The sequence below is a fragment of the Mytilus californianus genome, unplaced genomic scaffold (genome assembly GCF_021869535.1).
Source record: "Mytilus californianus isolate M0D057914Y unplaced genomic scaffold, xbMytCali1.0.p SCAF_3, whole genome shotgun sequence".
NCBI classification, from domain to species: Eukaryota; Metazoa; Mollusca; class Bivalvia; order Mytilida; family Mytilidae; genus Mytilus; species Mytilus californianus.
The window spans coordinates 46,357,293-46,383,778 of record NW_026262679.1 but is presented as its reverse complement, the minus strand read 5'-3'; the positions used below and the strand labels follow the sequence as shown (position 1 = coordinate 46,383,778).

Genomic DNA, 26,486 nt, shown 5'->3' with positions numbered 1-26,486 from the left:
GTATATGTTGTAAAGCACTTAGGGTAATTTTAATATTATATAATGCGCTGTTATAAATACTGTATAATAATAATAATAATAATAATAATAATAATAATAACAAGCATTCTGAGAGTTTTGCATGGCAATACATAGTCCCCTACCGGGTAAAAATTCCTTATACTGGAACAAAATCTAACTTGTTCTATAACTTGTCATGGTGTAAACAAAAAGAAAAAATCAAGTCAATATCTTCAAGCAGTGTGGAAAACTGATTAAATGAGTGAATTTTTCAAGTCCAAGGACCATAACTCAGCGCAAAATTATCAGACCAAAACAAAATTTCGAACTTGATCTGTTTAACTTGTCATGAAAAAACTATATACCAATTATCAATCAATATCTTCAAGCATGATGAAAAAAAGTGTGGAAAACACTTAAACATTAGATATGATTAATAGTTCTCTAAAATTAGATATGATGTAATACAGTGTATATCTATTTTCAAATTATAATCAAATATAATTAATAGTTCAAAATATGTTTTCTTTTATTTGTCACAAACTAATATAGATTTGTAACTTATCTATAAAATGTCAACAATTTTTATCTACACAATGTAATGTAATATATACATTAATAAAAATAGATTATTATCTAATTAACGGATTTCACTTCCTACTTTTTATATATATATATAGCATTCAGAAAATTAGTTTATACAAAATAACAAACAAACCTGCCAAAAAATTCTTCAAATAATTTACCAAAGAATGTCTTTTAAAAAATGAGTTATCTCCCTTTGTACATAAATATGGTTTAACATAGTACTCTAACATTAGATATGGTCCAGAGTTATGGTCCATAACTCTGGACTAAATCATCAGACCAGAACAAAATTCGAACTCGATCTATAACTTGTCATGGCAAAAATATACCAATTATCAAATCAATATCTTCAAGAACGAAGAAAAAAGTGTGGAAAACTGATTTGCCGGACTGACGGATGGACAGACGGACGGACAGACAGACAGACGGACAGAGTGCAAACCTGAAGTCCCACTTCGACTTCGTCGGAAGGGGACTAATAACTCAAAGTAGAAAGGTTGAATTGTATAATATTTAGTACACCAGTGAACCCAACTAGCCATAAAAAACGCACATCAATGTCAAATAAAGGCAACAGTAGTATACCGCTGTTCGAAATTCATAAATCGATTGAGAAAAAACAAATCCGATTGTTTAGGTTCACAAAGGACCAAGACCCGATGTTAAGATTATCCAGCATATTTGTTTTTGAATTTTTGTAGCAAGCGTACTGAAGTTATACATCTTCAGATTTATTTTCGTGCTCATAATAATTTAAAACAATCCTCACTTTTATAAATCAAACACGAAATTACCTTTTTTAAATAAAAGTCCAGGAAGATATGAAAATCCTCTGAAAAATATCTGAATATTTCAAAAAATGTTGTCCTTACTTTCATACTGTTCCGGGTCGATTTCTTGAACAAGACATTCATAGCCATTTTCATAAAGTATTTTCATGAATTCAGGGTACCAGACTTTGGGTTTCCGTTTTGGAAGATAAGTCAGAAGTTGTAACGTAGCTGCATTTTCACCGTATTTTCTGCATATCTGATATACGTCCAGTGAGTCTTTCTCGCTTATTATTGACTTTTCTCTTAAATGTTGTAAAATTTCTAGTGGGCATATCATTTCAGACAATTTCTTCTCAAACAAACTTAACAAATATTCCCAAGCATGTGTATCTTCATAGCTGGTAAAATCATGTTCGATAGAGTCATTGAACCATTCATATTCTGTAAATAAAATATTTTATCAGAATATTTGTGTAGAATTGTTCATGTTATGTTCGATTGACATCCAGCCTTACAGACACTTCAATCTTGTATGACAGCATGTCATATTCTATGGTTGTTTCGTGTTTACATTTTATTTTATTTAAACGGTCCAAATTTAAATATGTGGAGAACCAAAATGTTATAATCAATCACCTATATTAAAATAAATGGTCAGTTTTTCATATTTTACCTGACCATTTAACTTGCGCACAGCACCAGAGACAAGAATCTTGCTGGTTGCAGAAAAATTCAAAATGTAATCAAAAGTGACAATCTGAAGGACCCAATTTACAAAGTAGGGAATGAAAATAATACTTTATATTTCATGCGTTAAAGGCGTTGTTTAAATTAACCTTCATCACGAAGCTCTAACTTAAACATTTGAAAGCGAGGGATGTATAACTACGTAAAATGTCAGGATTGGTATAAACTAAAAAAATGCCAATTTCGTTTTAGGAAACATTGCATGATGGAGTAGAAACCTTACTTTCTTAATAATTTCGTTATTTGAGGTGAGTTTTCGATATATATTTAACATCCTGCAAAATATTTCTTTATATAAACAATAATTTTGATCAAGTCATAAAATTGGTCTTGTCATATCTACTTATTGTGCAGATTTCAAATCGTTCCTTTCTTATCTATGGTGAGTTTTACTTTATGTTGACTTACACAAGTATCAGTTTAGAGATATGTGAATGAATATATTTATTTCTGAATGGTGGACGGGGACGATCTTTTACCGTTGTCAATTAATGCTTGCTTGAAGATCTGCCACTTTCCTTGATAATCTTTTTGGTCTATCATTTCTAGTAATTTATCCATTGCACGTTTTGTTGAGTCCTGTCTTTCAAGTGATAGTATAGACCTTTTTTCATCTGAAAGTAAGCAATTAAATTAACTTTAAAGACATGGAAACGGGTTCTTAAATAATTGAGGCTTACGAAATCATTTCAATTAGATTACAAAAAAAATATTGTCTTTTACAAAAAAATATTTTAACGATAGAATATAACATAAAAGGTTAACAATCGACGATTCAAATATAATCTTCTGTGTCATCTAATTGTTATCCTATGACTTTTTCTGACTAATAACATGACGTTATCATACTTTTGATTTGTTTGATATTTTCGTTTTTAACAGTATGCATTGTTACAGATGTGTTATTGCAATGTCCAACAAAACGAGATGACAATGTTATTTCCATTCTTGTTATTTTCAAAGTTTTTTCAAACAAGGTAAAAAGTAAAATAACAAAAATACCTAACTCCGAGGAAAATTCTAAACGGAAAGTTCCTAAGCAAATGGAAAAAATCAAAAGCTCAAACACACCAAACGAATGGATACCAATTGTCATATTCCTGACTTGGTACAGGCATTTTCTTATGTAGAAAATGGTGGATTAAAACTGGTTTTATAGCCAGCTAAACCTCTCACTTGTATGACAGTCGCATAAAATTCCATTTTATTGACAACGATTATTGAATGCATATTATTGAATCGTCCCACCTACCAATTTTGTACAGTTTAAGGTCTACCTAACTAAAAGCGTATCGACAATGCTTAAACTTTATCACAATTGACAAGTGTTTACTTCCTCTTTGAATTATTTAATTAAATACGGTTTGCTAAACACGGGATATTTAATGTCTAACACAACGAGCTGACACGATTATATAATGTTTCACCAGACTTCAAGCACGTCTCAACATGTAGAATCCTGTTTTATTAAATAAACAAACCCGAACTGAAGATTGGTCCTAAACTAGTTAATAAACTAGATGGTACCACATTCCTTACAATTTGGCCGCGGCATAGCTCCATAATCAACTTCCTCCAATGGTCATCAATATTCATATCTTTGGAGATGTCGTCAGTGCCTGTAAATGTTGACACTAAGATGCATATTTCTGCGTACACGACGTAAGAACATAACATAATATTAATCAGAAATTGGTTGTTATTAGCTATGATATATTAGTCTTTCGTTTATTGTTTCATAATACTTCAAGCCGTTGGTTTTCTCGTTTGGCATTTTTTGTTTTGGGATTTCGATGCATCTTGTTGCTAACTATAGGATATTGCTTTGTTTGTTGTTGAAGGCCGCATGGTGCCCTGTAGTTTTTCTTAGTTTGTTTTGTTATAAATTAGGCTGTTTGTTTTCCGAATTGAATTGCTCCATAATTTTCATGTCGGGGTCTTTTATAACCGACTATACGATATGAGCTTTATCATTGTTGAAGGCTGTACGGTTGCCTATAAATGCTTACATCCACTTTATTTGATTTTTGGTGGCTAGTTGTCTCATTGGCAATCATACTACATCTCCTTATTTTTTTATTAAGAAAAACTGGCCGAAATAGGTTTTAAATATAATCATGGTGAAAACAAAAATCTCATTTGAAGCAACCTCACGTAGCCTATACTTTCTTTTAGGTGCAATTACTTTTTTTCTTTACAAAATATAACCTTTTAATCTTTCGAACAACAATAAAAAAGTTCTTCCATTTCAATCCTTACCATGCAATCAAGTAATTATTTGAACATATTGAATTCAAAACTAGGATTTGTGCATATAAACTCTAACTGCAAGTACAAAAAAGATAATTAAATAATATCATTTCAATTTTACCAGAAGCCAATATGTTTCTCATTTGTTCAGGAGTTCGGCATACTTCCATTGCCTTTTCTTTTTTCACATTTTCAATCAAGGGTGAATTGAGTTCTATATGTCCAGAATCTGATTGCGTCTCTGCGTCTTCTTCTCTCACTTTAATGCAACTTTTGTCAATTTTTCTCTTTGCCAAACGATTTTCTTTTGCCATTTCATCATCTGACTCTAAATTTAAGTTTGTTACGAATTTCTGTCCAATTAGATCCACGGTCTGTTGAGAATTTAACTTGTAACTTGATACTTCAGGTTGCTCTGTAATTTTAACACATCACTAATTGTAGGTATTTCAATATTGAAGCGAACATTGGTGAAACATGAAACCTATTTAGCTCCGTCACAATCTATTTTTGGCTGTAATTCAGTGCTTGTTGGTTAATGATGGTCATAATCGTTTTATGTTTGTTACGCTAAGTCATTACATCATTAGTTTGTCTTCTGAATTGATATTTGTCATCGCAGGGATTTTTTTTTAGCACAGAATGAATTTTGAACATAGTTGAAGGCCTAAAGATATTCTGGGATGTTCACATCGTTGTCCTTGTAATCGTCTAAGTGCAATTATACCGCATTTTCTTATTTTTTCATTTAATTTTTGGTTTTCAATCAAATATTCTTTCCGGTTACGACGGGGGTTTGTTGATACTTTCTCTTTTTTAATGCAACAGATGAAGTCAAAGTCTTATGTCGTATCTTATGTATCAGAACTTTGCAAAATAATCTCTTGCTTGCTTAAATGTACAATATTCTTTAAATTGAATAAACATAGGTATTGGTATATAAATTTTTAATCTCGTTTTAATTTTTTTTCAAGCATATATCTTTTTGCATGATGATAAGTAGTTATAAGTTAAATATATTCTTATCTAGAGGATCCAATAACTATTATTTTTTATCATTAGGTCTTTCCACTTTTCCATGAAAAAACCTATTGATTTTGTTCTGATTATTAGGTCTTTCCACTTTTCTGTGGAAAGACCTTTTGATTTTGTTCTAATTACTATTTTCTTCTTCCGCCACTTTTATTCTTGTGTGTAATTTTTGTTTCGCAAGATGTCGCTTAAATGTTTGGTATATGATATCGAACAGATTATGCACCTTCGAAAATGAAACTGCTTAACCGAATACTATTCTTTGAAAGAGTTATGTCCCTGAACACTGTTTCCTTGTGAGTGCATCTATAGCGCATCTCCTTCGTAACCGATAATAGAAATGATTTTTAGGTCAAGGTCAAATTCATAAGTTTTACTTTTTGTTGTTTTATGATCTTCTCTGATACTTTTAAAGAGATGTATAAAAGAACTAAAGCAAAATGTTTGCTTTATTGTGATGAAGATATGATATATTTAGTCTGAAACAATTCAATGACATCTTATAGGAGTTATTGACCCTGAAATGTTTTAAAGGTTTATTGATTATTACTTCAACTTAGTACATGATAAAGCTAGTCTAAAATAGTCTTTTGCAAAAAGTGGTGATACATTTGACATTTGACCGGATGTGACCTTGGTTAATTTGGAGTAGCAATGTTTGCACTTTTTTCATGGAAAAATACCTAGAAAGCATATATTTTTCAATTTGTCATACAATAACCGGAAGTGACGTTCAATAAACCGGAAGTAGCTAACTATCTCCCTTATTACAGACAAAAGTACATAGAAACCATTAATTTTGGAATCAGTGTAAATAAAGCTATCATATGACAAGAAGTGTCATTTTCAAACTGGAAGATGGCAATTATCTCTCTTATTTCATGTAAAAGTATATAGTAACCATATATTTTTGGAATCAGTGTGAAAACAGCTATCCTATGTGACCATAAGTGATATTTTCTAAACCGGATGTAGCAAATTATCTCCCTTATTTCAGACAAAGTTTTATGGAAACCAAATATATATATATTGAATCAGTAAGAAGAAAACTGATATGATATCGAACAGTTTATCCGCCTTTAAAACTGACACTGCTCAACTGAATTCTGAATTTTGTAAGAGTTATATCATCAAACACTTTTTTTCTGATGGGGACTACTTATTCGCAAAAATTACGAGAAAATGATTTTACCGAATTGCGCGTTATATCTTCAGATTGTCGAAAATAATTTTGACCGTTGAAATGATATATTTGAAGAGATGCAGAATGTAAGGTTTTCTTTAAGTTTGATAAATATATAAATACCTATACATAACGCCCAAAATAAACAACACTAGTTGTGTGGTTGCGATAAAAATATTCCCAGCAGAAGCGAGTAAAATCTTATTGCTTCATAATTCGATCACCTCCATGTAAACCAGGTTAAAACCCAACTCGATCAGAAACTTACAGTATTCTATTCGTTAAAAAATATATCTGCAAGCACAATAAAGGTGGCACAGTAGTATTTCCTGGCCCATAAGGGATAATGATAGCCTTTTTAGAATTTTCACCACTTTCTAACACTGCAAAAAATTCTACATTCACAGTTAACTGAAGTACTTTCATTTTACTATTCAGAAATGAATTTGAATGTGTATCATGACCGTTTACTTTTTTTGCTATTTTCAAAAATCTAAGGCCACTAGTGCTTTTAGGTCTTTTATCGTGCAGTGAATACAAAATTTTAAAAAAATCTCAAAAATTCATTTTCATCTGTATGTAAAATTATTTCATATTTTTCTACACCTGATTCATCCCTCAGTCTGGGAAAGTATGTTCAGTTGATACTGTATTTTTTGTCCAATCACACTGTTCAGATACATTGACTTAGGTAGGGTACACAAAAGAGCAACCTAAATACTGGAATGCAAATACTACCGTGCTACCTTAACCAAGACATTACAAACTTGAAATCAGTCAAGACACTTATGATGCATAGACTTCTTACTATGAAACATATTACAATAAAGAATACTAGTCAACAAATATTTTTTACCAAAAAAAAGTCAAAGATTACACCCCTACCCCAGCTGGCAGATTTTCACTTTTTTTCATCTTACCATTTTTACTTAAGGAGTGAACAAAACCCAAATATACCATGTTTCAAATCAACACAGAAGTCAAACATGGTGATTCAGGAGGTATTATTGAATTGCCAACTCTATTTATAGTTAATCTGACTGAAAGAAACAGTTTAAGCACCAAATCATGAAAAATTATATTAAAGTCCATTCCACATTTTACAGCATGCCTCACATTACTTTAAGCATTTCTAGATTATGAAGGCAACACAACAAGACTCTTTAGATGGCAATTAACTATTATTCTAAAATATATTTGACAATACATGTACTAGAATATATCTCTAAGTTGACTGTTTGTCTATTTCTCATGTATGCATTAAGTTAAATTATGTCCCCTTACATAATCAGTTTACCTTTATTATGCTTTTCATTGTTAGAAAATCAAAACAATTAATAACATATGCAGGGAAAATGAATAAACTATTAAATCTTGCTGATATACAATCATAATTACATTCTTTGTCAAAAAAAATGTCTTGTCAGTGTAAAGAAACCCCTATTGCTATCTCTATTTCAGCCAAATATGAGGGCTAAATGAATAAGTAAGGACCCCTTAACTACTTAATGGTTTCAAAAAAGCTCATACTGGTGTCATGTTACCACAGAACTATAAATTAAACCTAAAGAAAACTAGTATAGCTGTACTTGTGTGGAAAAAAATAAAAAATAATGCAAATCATCTATTTCGGTGAAAATAATAGGACGTACAGGCAACTAAAATATGTCGCGTCTCAATTTCCAGTGGTTGCACATGTGTCAGACAGTGCGAAAAGTTAAAGCGAGCTTTTATAATTAAAAAAGTACTGCAAGTTACTTAAAAATAATGAAGTTCTACTTTATAGGTAAATTTTTACATTATTACCCACAGATCAGGCAAAATTTGCTGAATCAGCAATTTTCACTCCCAGGGATGGAATTTAAGGGCTATTTTTATTATAGTTGCCTTTAATCAACTTTTAATTGATAAACATACAAATTGCATAAGTAAAAAAAATCCTTTATTGATTTAGTGTAAACATATATATCCCCCTTAAGGTGGCACGGTAGTATTTCCTGGCCCATAAGGGATAATGATAGCCTTTTTAGAATTTTCACCACTTTCTAACACTGCAAAAAATTCTACATTCACAGTTAACTGAAGTACTTTCATTTTACTATTCAGAAATGAATTTGAATGTGTATCATGACCGTTTACTTTTTTTGCTATTTTCAAAAATCTAAGGCCACTAGTGCTTTTAGGTCTTTTATCGTGCAGTGAATACAAAATTTAAAAAAAATCTCAAAAATTCATTTTCATCTGTATGTAAAATTATTTCATATTTTTCTACACCTGATTCATCCCTCAGTCTGGGAAAGTATGTTCAGTTGATACTGTATTTTTTGTCCAATCACACTGTTCAGATACATTGACTTAGGTAGGGTACACAAAAGAGCAACCTAAATACTGGAATGCAAATACTACCGTGCTACCTTAAAAAACGTCCCGTCAAATCCTGTATTACAATAAGATGGAAATGAGGACAACTAGGGAAATCCTTACCCTGGTGTGAAAGGTAAATAAAATCGATTGTTGATGAATAAGTTACACTTAATATTTCAAATTCAGTAAGATTTAAAACCTCTGCTTTCACTGCTAGTATGTATTATGTCAATATGCTAACTATTTGTCGGTATTTATTGCATTTCAGAAAAATGTCTAGGAAAATAAGTTTGGATAAATCATATGTTCGTATTAATTGAATTTTCTTCGCTTATAATTTGAGCGTGACACAACAGCGATAAATGACGATCAATGTGGACACCAATAACGTCGCGAACATATTTATAAACTTTCTTATGAAATGAGCGTATGAAATTTGCGCAGATTTATAAAAAAATCGATTTTTCATTTGCGCCGATTTGATTCTTTCATTAGCACCGATTCTATATTTGCTTCTATTTGCATTTGCATTTTAACACGGGTGAGTAAATGCATGTACATGTACTTTACCCAGAATTACAATGAACAGTTTTTCTATTCGCACCACTCTAACATATATGTCGTTATGGTTGTCATCAAGAAAATCAAGGACGTTACTTATGTTAAAATGAGAACTCTTGAAATGCCCACTTCTTTACGCAACCCAAAGAAAGAAAAGATAGACTTCGTTGATGGCAGGTACAAGAAGTATAGATGAGAAGAAATTCAAGTACAATGAAGGAATACATCAGATGTGTAGCATATAAATAGTCGGCTAAAACAGATTTATAATTCATTGTATTCCGTTTTTATGGATTTTAATGTTCTGGCCTTGAATGTTGTAAATAGATTTTTTACAGAGTACTTTTATCTTTTAAATTGACTTATCCTGCTCGAAACAGTAATATACATGTTATAATTGACAATTCATAAAAGATATACAACTGTCTAACGGAAGAGGTTTATAACGATACATGAATAATAACATTCACCAGTAATTTACCTGTACACAATCGGCGCAAATGAAAGACAAAATCGGCGCTAGTGAAATGCAGATCAGCGCAAATACAAAACGCCGGAAATTCAAACGTTCACAGGATATAGTGTTTGTTAAACATATTCACACCTTTTCTAGACCATCGGCGATTTAGTATATGACATATGACTCAAACACTTCTAACATTCAAGACCGTATTACACCCACGACATGTCTTATTATGTGGTGGTGTCGCATTCTAATTATGTATTATAAACATATTCAAATAGCCAGAGAGTATACAAAGTATGTTGAATTTTGAAATTACCATCCGTATCTGGCTCCTTTAGTTGCCTTTTAACATCATTTTCTGGTCCTGTTAACATCATTACCTCCCTTTGGGAACCATTGATTGGAACTCCATTACTATCTATTGCATTATACATTCCAGTAATAAATCTATTAACCTCTTTGTATAAAACATTTTCATTTTGAAAAGCTGAATTTGGAACATTCACATCAAGTTTTAATATTGGGAAAGAATTTTCAGGAAGATATTCTATGTCCTGCACATCATTTTCTGCAATATACATACATGAATATAGAACAATTTTCAACTACATTAGTAATTTGCATTAGATTAACCAACAGCATGGTTGCATACCATTACCTGGAAGGTATTTTTATTCAATATAATAAAATTAAATCATAATTTTAAAGGCCTTAATGTATGTAACAATGTCTATAAATGTTTACGATAGAGCTGTTTCTCTTATCACATCCTATAGCGTATTCACCTAACAACAGGTACGCTTGCTAAAATGTGTTCTTATATTTCTGACTCTTATTAGCACATACTTGCATTAACACAAATGCTTCTTTTACAGGGTTACAAATTTCATAAACTTTTGAATACTTTGCTCGTAAAAATTTATAATAGACAGCATTTCTCATCCTACTATTGTAATGTCGTTAATATAAATAGTACTTAAAAACATTGAAAACAATTATATACTAAAACTTGGGGAAACATTTGCATCTTTCAATTGCAAAGATTGCACGATGTACATTCTTATTCCGTAAAAAATGTTCTTATCGCCGAACGCCCAACGATTCTATTCTTATTTTCTCTGGTCATTCACAAATACTGCCAATTTCAATTAAATCTAATGACTAGACTTCATAAAACTTGTTAAGAAAGTTGTTTCTTGGGTGATATTTCAACCTACAGCTGTTGCAACCTTTGATAGCTTCCTGTAGTAGCGAGTATATTTGAATTCAGATTCATCTTGTGCATCTTAGCTAAACTGTGCAGTATTTTTATCGCGTAGCTTGTTTTTCAGCATATTGTATAGATTTGCAGCGTAATTGGTTTGGTGCTCGTAAAACAATTTGTTGTGTTTATACAAAATCAGGCTATCTGGGTTATGTATATTTCGTTCTTTTCTACGATTGTATGCATATTGTATTTGTCGGAGGTGGGTGTTGACGCTTGGAGAAGTGTGCTGTATTGTCCAATACTTCTGGCAATTCCTGGCATTCCTTTTATGTATTATATTATGAATCTGAGATTGCTTCAATACTGACAAAATGCCACGGCAATTACAATTAGAAAATATTAAGGACAAAATATATACGAGAGATCAATTAACACGAAAAATTGATTGAAAGTCAAAAACAAATTATATGGAAGTTGGTCTGTTGATGTCGAAACGCTGTTAGTATTTCAAATGCACATATCTATTCTGAATTGCGTGTCTGTACATATTTTGGTGTCTTATTACCGGAATTAAACGTAAATTTAACCAAAATAATTGAACCATGAAAAATATTCATCTTTTTAATCAAAGACATGTAAGCTTTTACATCTGCATTCTAATAGAAACTTATATGTTGCCGTTACATTCCTTGTGCATGCACCTGTGAATTGATCTTAGATGTGAAAAGTAAAATAACAAAAAAACAGAACTCCGGGGAACATTCAAAACGGAAAGTCCCTAATCAAATGGCAAAATCAAAAGCTCAAACATTACCCAAGACAACAAAGCAGGAAAAGTTATTCAGTCGCAGTGACGGACAGCTGATTTACTACCCAGCTTAGTTGTATTTGACAAAACATCCATCACGTCCTCGATATATGCACGCTCTTCAATTGTGTACTTTATTTGCCTTCCTAACTGTTTGATTCGAGTGTCACAGATGGGTCTTTTGTAAACAAAACGCGGGTCTGGCGTTAAAATTCTTATTCTGGTATCTATGATGAGATTGTTTAAACTTCATTCTATTTCATGATGATACATCAGTTAGAAAATTCTAAACAATCGTTAACTGTTCAAATTTTTAAATATTGGAAATCAAAATCAAGAGTATGACGAATATAAGTGATTTAACGAATCCTATTTGTTTTGTTTTCTTTTAGCTTACAAAAAAATATTTGAAATGTTCTACTGTCTTCCACAAATTTCATAATTTTAAATGTTTTGTGACCTGTTTAAATGGCTGCAACAGATTAACTCGAGTATGTTATAGTATTGACATATTTCTAATGTTTTCTTCTACATTTGATCGTTATCTATTTACATTTTGGTCCAATAGACTGTATTGAACTTCTGTTACTGAATCAATGAATTTGTGTTGCTCTTTTTTAAATACACAATTGTTCTTAATAAAGGCAACAGTAGTATACCGCTGTTCGAAATTCATAAATCGATTGAGAAAAAAACAAATCCGGGTTACAAACTAAAACTGAGGGAAACACATCAAATATAAGAGGAGAACTACGACACAACAGAAACACAACATTAAAATGTAGCACACACAGAAACGAACTATAATATAACAATGGCCATTTTCCTGACTTGGTACAGGACATTTTAAGAAAAAAAATGGTGGGTTGAACCTGGTTTTGTGGCTAGCCAAAACTCCCGCTTTTATGGCAAAATATTAAAAATAACATTAAAATGACAACATTACATGACAGGACTACAATACAAATAAATGGGAGAAAATATAGGACAGAGAAACATCTTAACGATATCTTGACGATATCAAATGAAGAGGATAAAAAAAGAATAACAAAATTATGGTACCACATGATTTTGATTTCATGTTTTCCGAGACAATAAGCTATTCAATTGTGTTTTGCTTTTAGAAATTGTTGCTGGAAAACTTAAAAATACCATAACCAGTTTAATGTGCAAGGTTGGTTAAAGTGATCTCGTTTCTCGTTTTTTATATAGATTAGACCGTTGGTTTTCCTGTTTGAATGGTTTTACACTAGTAAGTTTTGGGGCCCTTTATAGCTTGCTGTTCGGTGTGAGCCAAGGCTCCATGTTGAAGGCCATACTTTGACCTATAGTGGTTTACTTTCACATATTGTGACTTGGATGGAGAGTGGTCTCATTGGCACTCATTCCACATCTTCTTATATCTATCTTATAGAAATTATAATAGATTTCTTTGCTTTTGATCACGTACCTGTTGTATAGCTATCCGACTCTGCTAACACTAGTATAAAAACATGTCCCGTCTTGCATTGAATGCCTGCTATCAAGAAAAAATGATGCAGAAATGATTTCAGTGAATCATGAAGAGTTTCATTTGTAACGAAACATGTATTACGTATTGAGATATGTAGAATTAGACTTCCAATCACAGCTCCATCTAGTTTTATAACATTATAATGCCCAGTTTCAAGTGTTTTCTTTATATCATCTATGTTTTGTATGACTGCATTTACATCCAGACTTTGGTCCCGAATATAAATTGAACAACGACTGTCTCCTGAAAAACAAAATATATTTGCATTTTTCTTGATTTCTACAAATTACAATTAATTACAACAAAATTGAATGTTGTTTATACTGGCTAGCTATTGAAATACTCCCCTATCAGAATAATAACATTGATAGATCAATTTTACTGCACCTGATGCATATTTCGACAATAAATGTCAATTTAGTGATGATCGAGGCGAACAATATTTGAAAATCAAAAATATAATACAAATGTTGAAGAGCTGATAAAACAAAAAAGATCAAAAGTAAAGGAATATTTAAAATCCCAAACATGCCTAACTCCAATGTAAAATCAAAAAAGGGAAGTCTATAAAAATTAAACGTTATTTACTAATGGAACCAGTGGAAAACAACTTATATTCCTGACTTGCTATAGGCATTTCACCGAAGAAAACGGTCGGTTGAACCTGATATTTTATACCTAGGTATAACTCCCGCCTATTCGACCGTTGTTAACCGAGACAAGGAACCATAGGTATGGATGAAAACAATACATTCTTTTACTTTAGGTGATTCCCAATTATTCTATGACGACAAATTTAAATCAAACGACACCCGTATTTGCATGCAAATACAGAGAGAACTTGCTACTCAACTGTTGATTCCGTCGGGCACTAACATTTCACTATCTTAGTTATCGACCCAGTGGTAGTTCAACCGTTCGTAGTGCCAATTTTACTGCAAAAGTTACAAAATTTTACTAGACAAATATAAATGCTTCAGTTATGCCCGATTCAAAATCTTTTAAAAATCCAAAACCTAATACAAAAGTTAAACAGTTGATAAAACTAAACAGGACCAAGGATTAAGCCAATTGGGCAAGGTATCTTAGCTATGCATGAGTGAGATTAAAGCTTGTTAATTTGCATTTGGCAGTCTAACTGTAAGACACATTTTATTGACAGTAAAGATTAGGAAAGTCTGCTTCTCAAAAATGAGTTGTCTCTGGTATTTCTTTTGAAATTGTTTTGAATCACACTGCCAATTAGAGTCTTCCGTACACATTGAAACCAACAAATTTCCTGAAATTCTTTCCATTATATTGATTAACTTATCGAGAGAATTGTCATCAATATTATGGCTAATCTTCAAGGACAACAAGAGCAAGGCGTCGTAAAACGATTTATATCTCTTTAAATTAGTGTAACTGTTTGTTTATAAAAAAAAACCTCAATATTAACATGTTATAAACCCGCCATTTTCTGTATGTGCCTGTCCCAAGGCGGGGGCCTGTCAATCTGTGGTTGTCGTTGGTAGGTATTTGATATATCTGCTTTTCGTTAATTGCTTTGTCATAAGTGAGACCGTTTGTTGTGTATTGCTTTTTTGTCATTTGAACTCTGTTTGACAGTTGTCTCCATGGGAATCATACCCCATCTCCTTCTTTTAACGTAGGGTACAAAATATCATCGTCAGCAATCATAATTTGCCTATTCTAGTTGACCTGTCGTGAATAAATGCTTCTTGTTGGTTTGAAATGCATTGTGTAATATTTTCGTAATTGTTTTCAAAGAAAAAATATCGCATTTCTATGAGAAATAAAGCATTAACAAAATTATCATATTTAAAAAAAAAGTCGCTATTCTGTTGGAAAAAAGTATCGTACTCACATCAAAAAATATAACATTACCAATCTATTACACATGATGATGGCTTAAAATGAAATCGAAAACATTGGACCGTCTTTGTTACATGATTGTCATAGTGTTTATACACTTCCAAATTCGTGCAAAAAGGTTTCATTTCATCCATATGCCTATTCTCTTGTATAAAGTTAATCTGTTGTAGCCATTTTAACTGTTCACAAAAATTTTTTAAATTATAAATTTCGGAAGACTGTAGAGTATTTAGAAATATTTGGATAAGGGAAAAAAAACTGACTGGGAATTGTTGAATCACTTTTATACTTTACGCTTTTGATTTTGATTCCCGATATTTAAGGATTTAAACAATTGAGGGTTGGTTTGAACTTTCTAAATACTGTATCATCGTAAAATAGAACCAAATAAGCTTGCGTATTAGATGTAGTTCACCTGACCGTCATCACCTGCTTTGTTGATTTGGGTCCAGTTTTACATTCAAGATCAATTTGCAGGTACATGGAGAAGGAATTGTATCGTAATGCATGCATTATGCATGAAGTGTCCAGTTATGCTCATTGATCCGATTACAATATTTAAACACTGTCTGTGTATTCGTTAAGTAAATAGTGAAACTCAGCCGTTGATTTTCTTGAAAAACGATGTTTAGAAATGTCAATTTTGGAAAGTGTGGATATGAAAGTATAACTATGACGGCAGTTGCAAAATATGCATATACATATATTGTTATTTTATAACGTTTTAATATACTTTTTTTCTTTAGAATAAAGAATGATTTTCCCGCAAAATAGCAGATGTGTCCAAATAGAATATCAAAGAAGCTGTTTTTTATGTGAGAAAGGAATGGGTGTAAATATTTATTTTTTTATATATTTTTTTAATGAATCCCTTTTAATGTTAAGGATGTTCGCTTCGCTGATTTTTTTATTTTTTGCCAGATTTTCGGAATCCTCTGGTTTTATCCATGTTTTGCCATTAAAGAATTTTGCCCACTAACCCCTACTTTTCTTTTCATAATTTTATTACATATAGTTTTAAATATCATATTTGAAAATCTTATAAAAGCCTTGTTATTTTTGTCATAGTTTTTAAAAGAGAAAAGCGGACAATGTTAAAAGTATGAATAATCTAGAATCATTTCCCGTCAAATTTTCAACGGCTTATGTCTCGACAACAAGCACACGGACCCTTCACTTTGTTTTTTTTCTCTTTTTTTTTCCCTTTATTTATATGCTATCATTTTATAACAGTCTTTTAATAGGCTTGTTATTTTGAAACAGAGTAGCTAACATTCTTAATCTCACAATTTTAGGCTGTTTAAAGTCATCCGAGCCATTGCAGTCAACGTATACAGTATTATGTTACGAAATGATGAAATATAATTTATATTATTCATTTTCAGATTTGTTGACCACCAGCTGTATACAGCAATCAGTATCAGCTGCTGGTTTTTGGGGTATTTACACGAATTTTCCATATTATAATTATACAAATATGAATTATAAAATGTGCACTAGTCTCTGCAAGTGGCGTCTCCCATGAGCTAGTATGTGGTTATTTGATAAATAATGTATGTTAGAATATACACTAATTTATTCGTCCCATATCATACATGTACACTCTGTTCTTTTGTATATCCGTTTGGTGACACTTAATAGTGATTAAAAATCAATAATAATGATTAGAAGGCAATCATCTTTGTCACACACATCTTTAAATAGATTTTCCATATGTAAATTAAAACGAAAGCTCCGCCAGATCAGTTGAAAAAAATAGGCAATATACAGTCATCCAACTAAGTATACGTATATGTTAAAGCCTAATCTGTCCTATATTTCTGCTTTTTGTCGTTCAATTAATTTTCCATCTTAGTTGATCGCTCCTATATGCTTTGGCCTATAAGCTTATATATTTTCAAGGCATCTGGCAAGCGTTATTAATGTCAGATTAAATTGCACCAGATAATACATGAGTTGGATGACAGGAATTATCGAAGTATTGTATAGAACAAATCACTTCTCTAACCGCCAACACCCATCTCCTCCGAATAAATTACGGCGACTGTAGTTTATTTATGTTCAAATATCGTAAACAAAACCTTAGGGAATCGCATGAACTCGAAAGGGAGCGAGACCGGATGCGTCGACTGGGTAGGTGTCTCTTGCTATGCTTGCATCACCCGCAATACTAGTTCACACTCAGTCAAAATGTCACAATCGGGAATAGGACACAATCGCCGATTTAACAGATCTCTTTACTAGTATCTCAATACCTAAGACCGCGAAAACATGTCGATATTGAGTTGAGACACCGACACATCGTATCGGCCAACCAATTCGTGATGGTGACCGTAAAACGTATGTTATGTCGATAAAGTACTTCTTCAGCAAAACTCTGTTTGAGCAGCTTTTGTGTTAGGAACATGTCTCTGTTAATTCGTATATTGTGAATATGCACGAGCGTAACGTATTAACTGATATATATAAACGCTATACAATGGAACAGAGGGTATGTCACTGCCAAGAAATCGGAGATTCACAATTGGAAATCATCACGTTTGTCATACATTCTAGTTTGAAGGCGTCCATCTAAATCAATATCGGGGAAAAGATCAACCCTTCTACTTTTGGTAGTATACTTAATATCAAGTTTACTAGGATATATAAGATGTAAGCAATCATTGAAATGTGAACTATGGGATGAGGAAACATCATCATTTATCTGAAAGTGAAATTAAAGATCTTTGCAAGATGCTTTTTTTCTTTTTGTCTTTGAGAAAGTTTCTGTACTAATTCTGCTTCATATGAATACAAAAATAAAACGGATAGTAGTGGTGCATATTTTGTACTCATCTGAATACCGACTGTCTATTGAAATATTATCCAACCGTACTCAACAAATATGTTTTCGATCAAAACGTCCGGCATCTTAATGATTTCATTTTAATTGTTGTTGGAATCAGTATGATTCTTCACAAAGTCATATTTTTCATGATTTAAAACAAGGAATGTTTATCTGTTTTTCTAAGATTTGTAGAAATTCTCTGATTAATAAGTTGATTGTTCAATTAAGCATTGAGGGAGTGGTAATGTTAATTTTGGGAAAATCTCAATTTTGATATTACTGCAAGATTTTAAAGATTTATTCGTGATTGAAGTTTTTGTAGTAGATCGTTAGAATATTTTAGAAACCACATCTGATTGACACCGCCATTTGAATATACCTCGTCACACTTTTAATGCAGGCCATATTTGACTCTGGAACGAATAGTGGTTAGAAAGTTATTTAGTCGAACAACTTGACAACCTAGTTATATGTCGTTCTTTATACGGATTTAATGTGTATCTAACGATGGAAAATTATCATGGTCCTTTTTCATGTTTATACCAAAGGTGAGAAAAACGAATTTGTTATCAATGTGTCTCCAAAAAAGTCCCAAAAAATAGATGGAAAATCTTATCATCGAAAAAAGTTACCTTTTTTTTTCTTTCTTTTTTTAATTATACCGATCCATTAACCTTTAATCTGCTTGTTATCGATTATCGATAACAATCATTTTACGCAAACACATGAATATACGTTTGTCATTCAGAACTTAAGAAACATGCTAGTAATAATGATTAAGAATTCGATGCTTATCAAAACACAAGGTTTACTCCTAAAATATGTTTTTGAATTATTTGTGGGCTTTTTGTGTTGACAGCCCTTTGACAACCCCGTGCATTTAAATGTCTATTGTAAAATAACATAATAAGTCAGCGTTACGGATGAACGTTGACCTTGTCCGAACAATCAAATGAAGGCAACAATGGTTCAATAGATAGTCATATCTAACCAGGTACGATATACATACCACTTGCGTCTTGATTATCTGTACTACCAAATTTCATCATAATATCATTTCCATAATAGAGATCAACGTTTGGTGTGTCTTGTGTTTTCTGTAGCCGTGCTAAATTTAAAGAAAAAATGTATATATGTATATATTAATTATATTTTATATTTTATTTCTGAAGTAGTCCTTTTCAATCAATATGAGCTATTTATTGCATCTTTGTAGTTTTGCTCATTTGGGATGAAATACACAAATTGCTCAGTTGAATAATGCTCCGCACAACACTGTTGAAAATGTTTCTGCACCATTTTGCTTGATATATACCGTCTAGGATTTTCAGTCATTTAAAAAAAAACCATTATTTTATCAACAGATACCAGGACGACATTGCTAAATGACTCTTGCGTTTGTAATATACTAGTCAACAAAAGTAACATATTCTAACTGTAATTTTCGCTTATATTACAAATTAGATTATTGTCGTGAAAGTTTGAACTGAAATATTATTAATGTTAATCTTGTCCCTCCTCAGCTTTTATGCATCCTTTTTAATTTTCCAGATATGACATGATAAATGTTAAACAATTCAGGCAAGAAAAGTAACGGCTTGATTTATGTACAAAAGTATTATCAAAAATCAAATATGATATACAGTAACAAATGAAAACCACAGAATAACAGGCTCCTGATTTCGGAAAAACACATACAGATTGTGGAGGGGTTAAACATGTTTACCGGCTCCCGTAACCCTCCTTCTAACCTATGACAGTGGTGTTACAGCACAAAATGAGACCAATTTATAAAAATAATTCGAAGAGGGCTTAATCCTCGTCAGATCGACACATAGCACAAAAACAGCTAACACAAACGCTTAAGACACACAGTACAGATCTGAGAGTACTCGTAGTTACTGAAAGCTACAAAAGCTAATAAAAAAACACAGGTATCGATATAATGTAGGGCCGTGAATGTTCATAGCTTTATAGCAATAACATTTTTTTTTTTATTATTTGTCGATTGCAATATTCAAAAATATTTTCCGGTATGAAGAAATCTATGTATTGCTTATTTTTGTAAAGCGCACTTGATATTTAAGATCATTCTAAGAAAGACCATAAGGTAATACAATCATTACCTCTCAAATCCCACAGATTGAGAATGTCGTAGTGCAAACATTTTTCAATCTATGTGTAAGATATCTTGAATATTCTGATTTTTTTGGAAATTATTAATGTCTATCATTCTTCTCTTTTGGCAAAATTTTCTGTGCAATAAGCACATCCAGCAATCAAAGGGAGACGTCAGATAAGCTCAAATCTTGTGTTATAAAGCACCTTATCTTATTTACAGTAATGTGACTTCAAAAGAAAAATCTTTTCAACCAAATTATAGAAAGCGCTTATTTGATGTTTTCGAGAATATTCGATCATTATATAAGGGCATAGAAACGGACTAACAGATACACAAACGAACGAAAGGACAGACAGACATAAAATAGTATACCCACATACCCCTTCTTTGGAGCAAAAGTATATAATAACATTGCAGCTATTTATAATCTACAAAGGGGCAAATGGAAACAACAAAGTTTAATTAGATTGTAAAAAAATGTACAAGTGATATTTGGTTACCTTGATATTCTGCACAATTTTCAAGAGCTTCTATATATTTTTTCCTGTCGACACTAAAGCATCGTATAGCCTTGATTTGACTTTCGAAACCATTCATAGGTGAACCGAGACCGATGTCCAAACACTTTGCCATATCACAACTCTCTTGGAAAAAATGTTTTCCGTCTTGTTCAGACAAACCACACCGAGGTCGATGCAAAATATCGTTGCGATATGTTCTTATTCTTTCGACATCATCTTCCTCTTTAGTGTCACCTTTTAACGGTTTATTTCCCCATCCTTGATTTGGAACGGGCAGTAGTTTGAAATGTCTTATTAAGTTGTATATGCATGATACGTCGAGATTGTTGTATCCGGTAACGTCTAGTGTCGAAATCATATTTCTCTGTAATGGTGTTATTTTTTGCATAAAGGATTGATCATTTCGTGTCAACTTAAGTACTTGCTTTGGAGGCCAGTTGTTGTCGATTACTGCTATCATCATGCGTGGATACGTATCTAATACCACCATCACAGCAGATGCATGTACTTCGACATCTTTTGACAATAATGCAACTGCCATTGATGCACATATCTATCTGAAAAATAGGTTTTTTTGTCACACTTATTGATTTTTTCGGTATATTTTAATATGTGTGGTTCATTGACAATTCGATATCAGTACATGTCTGACTGACACAGCTTACCTTATCTCGACCTCCATTATATTATTCATTTATCAAAGTTATGTTTAGATTACAACATATTCTCATTTCTTAAGTTATTAGTCTACTATATATGCAAGAAGAAATCTTGTTAGGTGTACACGTTCGTCGTACTTCAACCCCATTTTTATTGATCATTGTTAATGACTAATTTTTGTATATACCTGTAATATGAAGTTGACAGTCATAATCAGGAAATTAGTGACGGTTAGATAATAGAAGGTGTATACTATGAAATTTAGTGCGAACGGCTTTGCCTCCGAGCATCAAATTTCGTGTACGTTTGAAAAAACAAAATCAATAAACTTTAACCTTTATCAATTTTCTTAATTGAGTTTGGCTGTGTATGGATTGTTATATAAAAGGGACTGTATAAAGCCACAAATTGAGCAACTTATTAGATTTTGTTAATGTCAAAATGTTTGTTTTGATGCTAACCACAATCAAATAAATGATTTTAAAGAGATTTCCCTCCACGTAATTCATGTGACTTGAATGATCGATTGACAGGGAAAAATACATCACTTGGTCCTCAATACTAAGAAAAGACAGTAAACGTGTTCCCATCCAAGAATTCAGGTCCTCACCTTAATTTAGTATGAATATAAAACAGCAAGTTTCATACCTCTCATTATTAAAATATTATTCTATTCTGTATATCAGTAAATTAATCCAATAGAAACCTGTCAGTGAATATTTTATAAACAAACAAACAATTTAAAACCAATCAAAGTACAATCTACACAAATATTTGTGATTCATTGTACCTTCCTTTCTAATAAACTATGCGCGGACATGTCGTATTTTCAAGACCAGAATCTGTGTTGAGATCTCCATTCTCTGGTAGAGCCGCGTGGCTAAAATGATTGATCATCAGAGTCTGTATACGTATCATATCATCATATGATTTTTCCTGGAAAGTCGTTAGAAGATCGCTTCCTTTCTGCTCTACCAATGCGACACCTCTGTGATACTCGAAATTTCCACTGGTTTCTTCTTAATATTAAGATAAGGTGAAACAAGAGTGCAAACGCTGAAATGTCGCACCTCCTTTACTGATCATGATTACATTTATGTTGCAAGTATCAAGGAAATAAAATATATATAACATATCACAACCCTTAATTTGAATATGATGATATATAATGTCAAGGTAAGACAAACCTGTCAGAAAGACATGAACATCATTCAGTCATTTCATATACCAAATATGGCTGACTTTACTGCTTTTTGTAACTGAGAAATGGACTTAACACCAAACGCATTACATTGACCAATTGAAATGAACCATGAAAATAAGGTCAAAGACATTGGTCAAAAGACAGCCGAAAACTTGGTGCATCTGTATGCAAGGTATGAAACATTCCGGTCTCCTACCCCTTAAAATGTCAAGTTTTTTATAAATAAGTTATGGATTTTACTGGCTATTTCCCGCATTAAGAAACATTCGTCGAAGACGAAACAAAATCTGTTTAGTATTAGGGGAATCACCAACAATACTGGTTCCCGGGCTGATCCTTTAATCCCGATATGAATCTTCCTTGAAATCTAAGTTATTGTGTCATATTGGCAGGTCTATATCCTATTCTTGGTTTCGTTTTCCTTGGAAAATGTTCTGGTGTTTTTCTGCGAAACTATGTTTGTAGCAGGACTTTACGGGTCGTGCCTGTCCATTATCCTTCCTGACCGTGACTATTGGGTTAGCAAATAACTGAATAGGGGTCATGCTCCCATCTTTCTTACAACGTATGTTTCACCTCAAAGCTAACAATCTTCACCAGCACTCTATCTTCTACGTGCACTCTTTTCTCTTATTCTATTGTCATATATTGCGCTCTGGTCTACGTTATAGATGCTATTGCCAATTCGCGTGTCCCTTCAAAACTATGATATATGTTTTCAGTTCATTTCTCATTAGTATAACGTTTAATTTATCGGTAACATATTAGAGAGGCAAAAGATATCAAAGGGACATTCAAAGTCGAAAACAAGCTGACAATACCATAGCAAACAAAACCGAAAAAACGACGAATAACAAACACAACATAGAAAACTAAAGACTGAGAAACACAAACCCCCACAAAAAAAACAGGGGTTATTTCAGGGGCTCCGGAAGAGTTGGCAAATCATGCTCCACATATGACACCGGTCGTGTTACTAATGTAAGTACAAACTCGGTAATAAGTCTAATTTGGTAGGTCACATTCCAGGAAAAGAGGATGGGATTTTGGTTACGACTTGAAACATATCCGTCGTCATCTGTAAAACAGATATTCCATAACGGTCAACCACCTAGGGTTACGTTCAAACATCATCATGTAGAATGAATGTCCTGTGCTATCGTGTTTGATTTGTAGGCGAATACAAACGAACTGACATGAATCTTTTAGTAAGCCATAGTGTCAGGTCCGAATGAATATATCACAATGCGTCCGGTTGAACCTTTCACATTGATTACTTTTAGACAATGTCTGCTATTGAATTTTGCCTTGTACATTCTGAGGACAGCATCTCCTGTCAGATGCATCAGCGTGTACCTTGTCTTCCGGATTGTTGGTATAGGCCAGTTGAAATTCTTTTCTCTTTTCTGAAGGTGGAATTGTTCTATAACTCTGTTTAAAGGACTCTCATCAAGTAGATTTATCCAATGTTTGACACTGTTGATGTGTCCTAAATCATGGTCTCCAGAATATGCACACTGCCATATTAGTTGTTTTATTCTTCATTTCAATCTATGAGCAAAGGGGAAAGACAACTAGGGGACATTAAAAACTAATAAGTTTAGAGAAACTGACAACGCCATGTCAAAAAAGAGAGAAGGCGAAAAGACAAAACAACTATGAGAATTCCCTTTGATGTATATACTAGTATCCACTTCTTTAAACAGTTTCAGATCTTCCTCAGTAGTATGGTTAAGTCCCTTAATTGTGACTGTTTGGACTTCCCAAATGATGGCCTTTGGTGGTATTATAATGGTTCTGGTTGTACTGTTAGAATGTAAGCATCCCATTATCCTTTAAGTTTTAAATCATAAGCATTGGTTCTGTACCAATTTCCATGTACTCTCAATAAAAGTTGTTTATTTGACAATACATTTTTTTTTGTACGGTACGTCCTTGTCATTGTAAACACTTACTCCAGTAGTTGTATTCAGAAGGATGTAAATTATTCTGTTGCATATTTCTAAATTGTTAACCATTTAAAGTTCATATATTAAACAAGGTATTGTAAAGGCTATATATTGCAAATTCCAGTACATGTTGTTCACAATGTTAGTTACGATCAAGGTTATGTGTTGGCTATATCAGCTATCAGGTACAACTAGCATTACATTTTTGTTAATGTTGTTGGATTTTACAGGTGTCTTGGTGGTAGCCATTACAGTTCAACAAGCACTTACCTGAGATTTTCAAATAAATAAGATTTTCAATATGTTATCCATTATTCCATTGTCGAAAGTTTTCTTTTGAATGGTCGATAATAAGTGTTCTTTCGACCTTTCTGCGAATGCTTGTCGTAAGTCGTCACATCTAAAACGGAACCCAACTGTATATGACGTTCTTGCCCACAAACAACTGGATTGCTCTGTTGACTGTTTACTTGTCTCTAGTTGGGTGGTTGTTGTTTTGTGATAGAGTTCCGCTATATTGTCCATAATTCAATTGACTACCTATACTAGAACATCAAGTAACTCTTAATTTGCTTTTTCTATATATAATACTTTAGTTTTTTTATGTTGCACTTTCTTTGTGTGCTTTTATATCATTTGCTTCCTTTTAAAAAAAGGTTTTCTACAACAAGGCAGGCGTTTAGCATGGAATTCATCTCTTTGTATAGTTGACGATGCCAGTCTTCAGATTCCTTAATCTAGTATACACTTTAACCGTGTAATCCAAGAAGTAACTTCCTCGTCGTCACACTGCTTGGCACTGTTTAATTGTTTACAGGCAGATGTTCATATCGAATACACTGCCTTAGACTAAGTGCAATAGCTTCAGTGCCTGTCCGGTCGGTTTTGTTGTCTACTGCCATGAATGTAAATTAGATTCTTAAGTGTCATCATTTCCTAGAAGTTTCTTCTTGGGAAGTTCTTCGAACTCTTTTGTCGGTAGTTTTAAACTGTTCATGTGTTTTTTTCATTCTTTGCAATGTGGCTGCTTACCAATTCATTCAGTTCCTCTGAATTACGAGTTACTTCCCCTTAATTGAATACCAATGCATCAAAATATCTAGAAAATTATTTTGAATTGTTCATCTTTCTGCTGGCTGTGAAGTTACGGATAAATCTTCCTTACTACCAATGATGACGTTAAGTGTATATAATAAATACTGTAAACCAGCCCATTTTTGAGAGTAGAAATATGACGCAAATATGCGAAACTTGAATAATTTCTTAGAAAGGTACACCAATTAATTTAGAAAATCGCGAAAATAATCGCAAAAAATTCAAAAATATACAAATAAAAGAATACCAAAATATGTAAACTAATAAATAAACAAAATGGGTTCTCAACTAAAATTTCAAATTCTCATGTACAGTTTTTTCATACTTTCCGTGGTGAAATAACTAGGAAATAGCATATTTCAATGAAAAGATGCTAAATTTGAATAATTGGTCAAAATATGTTCTCAATTTTTTAATTGCTCTCATATTTTGTATAATGTGGCATCTTTTTATAGTACGTATGCTATCTGTTTGATTTTGTATGCTTCTAGCATTAAAATTTGATGTAGATGCTGTTGTTAAAATAATAGTGTACTGGGGCGTCTTACTATTACTAGGATGCTAGTTTTGCATATATTTTATTTTTATATTTTGAAGCTATATGCTGCTACTGCATGTTCTATATTTTCTTTTTTTGGATGCTGGAATTCCATTATATTGGAATGTTGGCATCCCATTATTTTGGGATGCTGGCATCCCGTTTTATTGGGATGCTGGCATCCCGAAAAAGCTGGATACTGG

At 32.4% G+C, this 26,486-nt stretch overlaps 1 protein-coding gene across 3 annotated transcripts in view; it reads right to left on the bottom strand.

Moving 5' to 3' along the window:
* LOC127734694 (antiviral innate immune response receptor RIG-I-like) overlaps positions 1-26,486 on the bottom strand; it is a 161,064-nt gene that overhangs the window by 34,088 nt on the left and 100,490 nt on the right. Inside the window, exons 1-8 of one of the 3 annotated variants that reach the window (XM_052244686.1) lie at positions 20,817-21,389; positions 19,204-19,302; positions 13,430-13,735; positions 10,281-10,532; positions 4,480-4,773; positions 3,590-3,727; positions 2,588-2,722; positions 1,461-1,802 (exon numbers count right to left, since the gene is read on the bottom strand). The exons of the other annotated variants lie outside the window; for them this stretch is intronic. Of the exons in view, the coding sequence (XP_052100646.1) occupies positions 1,461-1,802; positions 2,588-2,722; positions 3,590-3,727; positions 4,480-4,773; positions 10,281-10,532; positions 13,430-13,735; positions 19,204-19,302; positions 20,817-21,378 (2,128 nt within the window). The 5' untranslated portion in view covers positions 21,379-21,389. Of the gene's footprint in view, positions 1-1,460; positions 1,803-2,587; positions 2,723-3,589; positions 3,728-4,479; positions 4,774-10,280; positions 10,533-13,429; positions 13,736-19,203; positions 19,303-20,816; positions 21,390-26,486 lie in introns of those variants that run through there. 3 annotated transcript variants of the gene reach the window in all.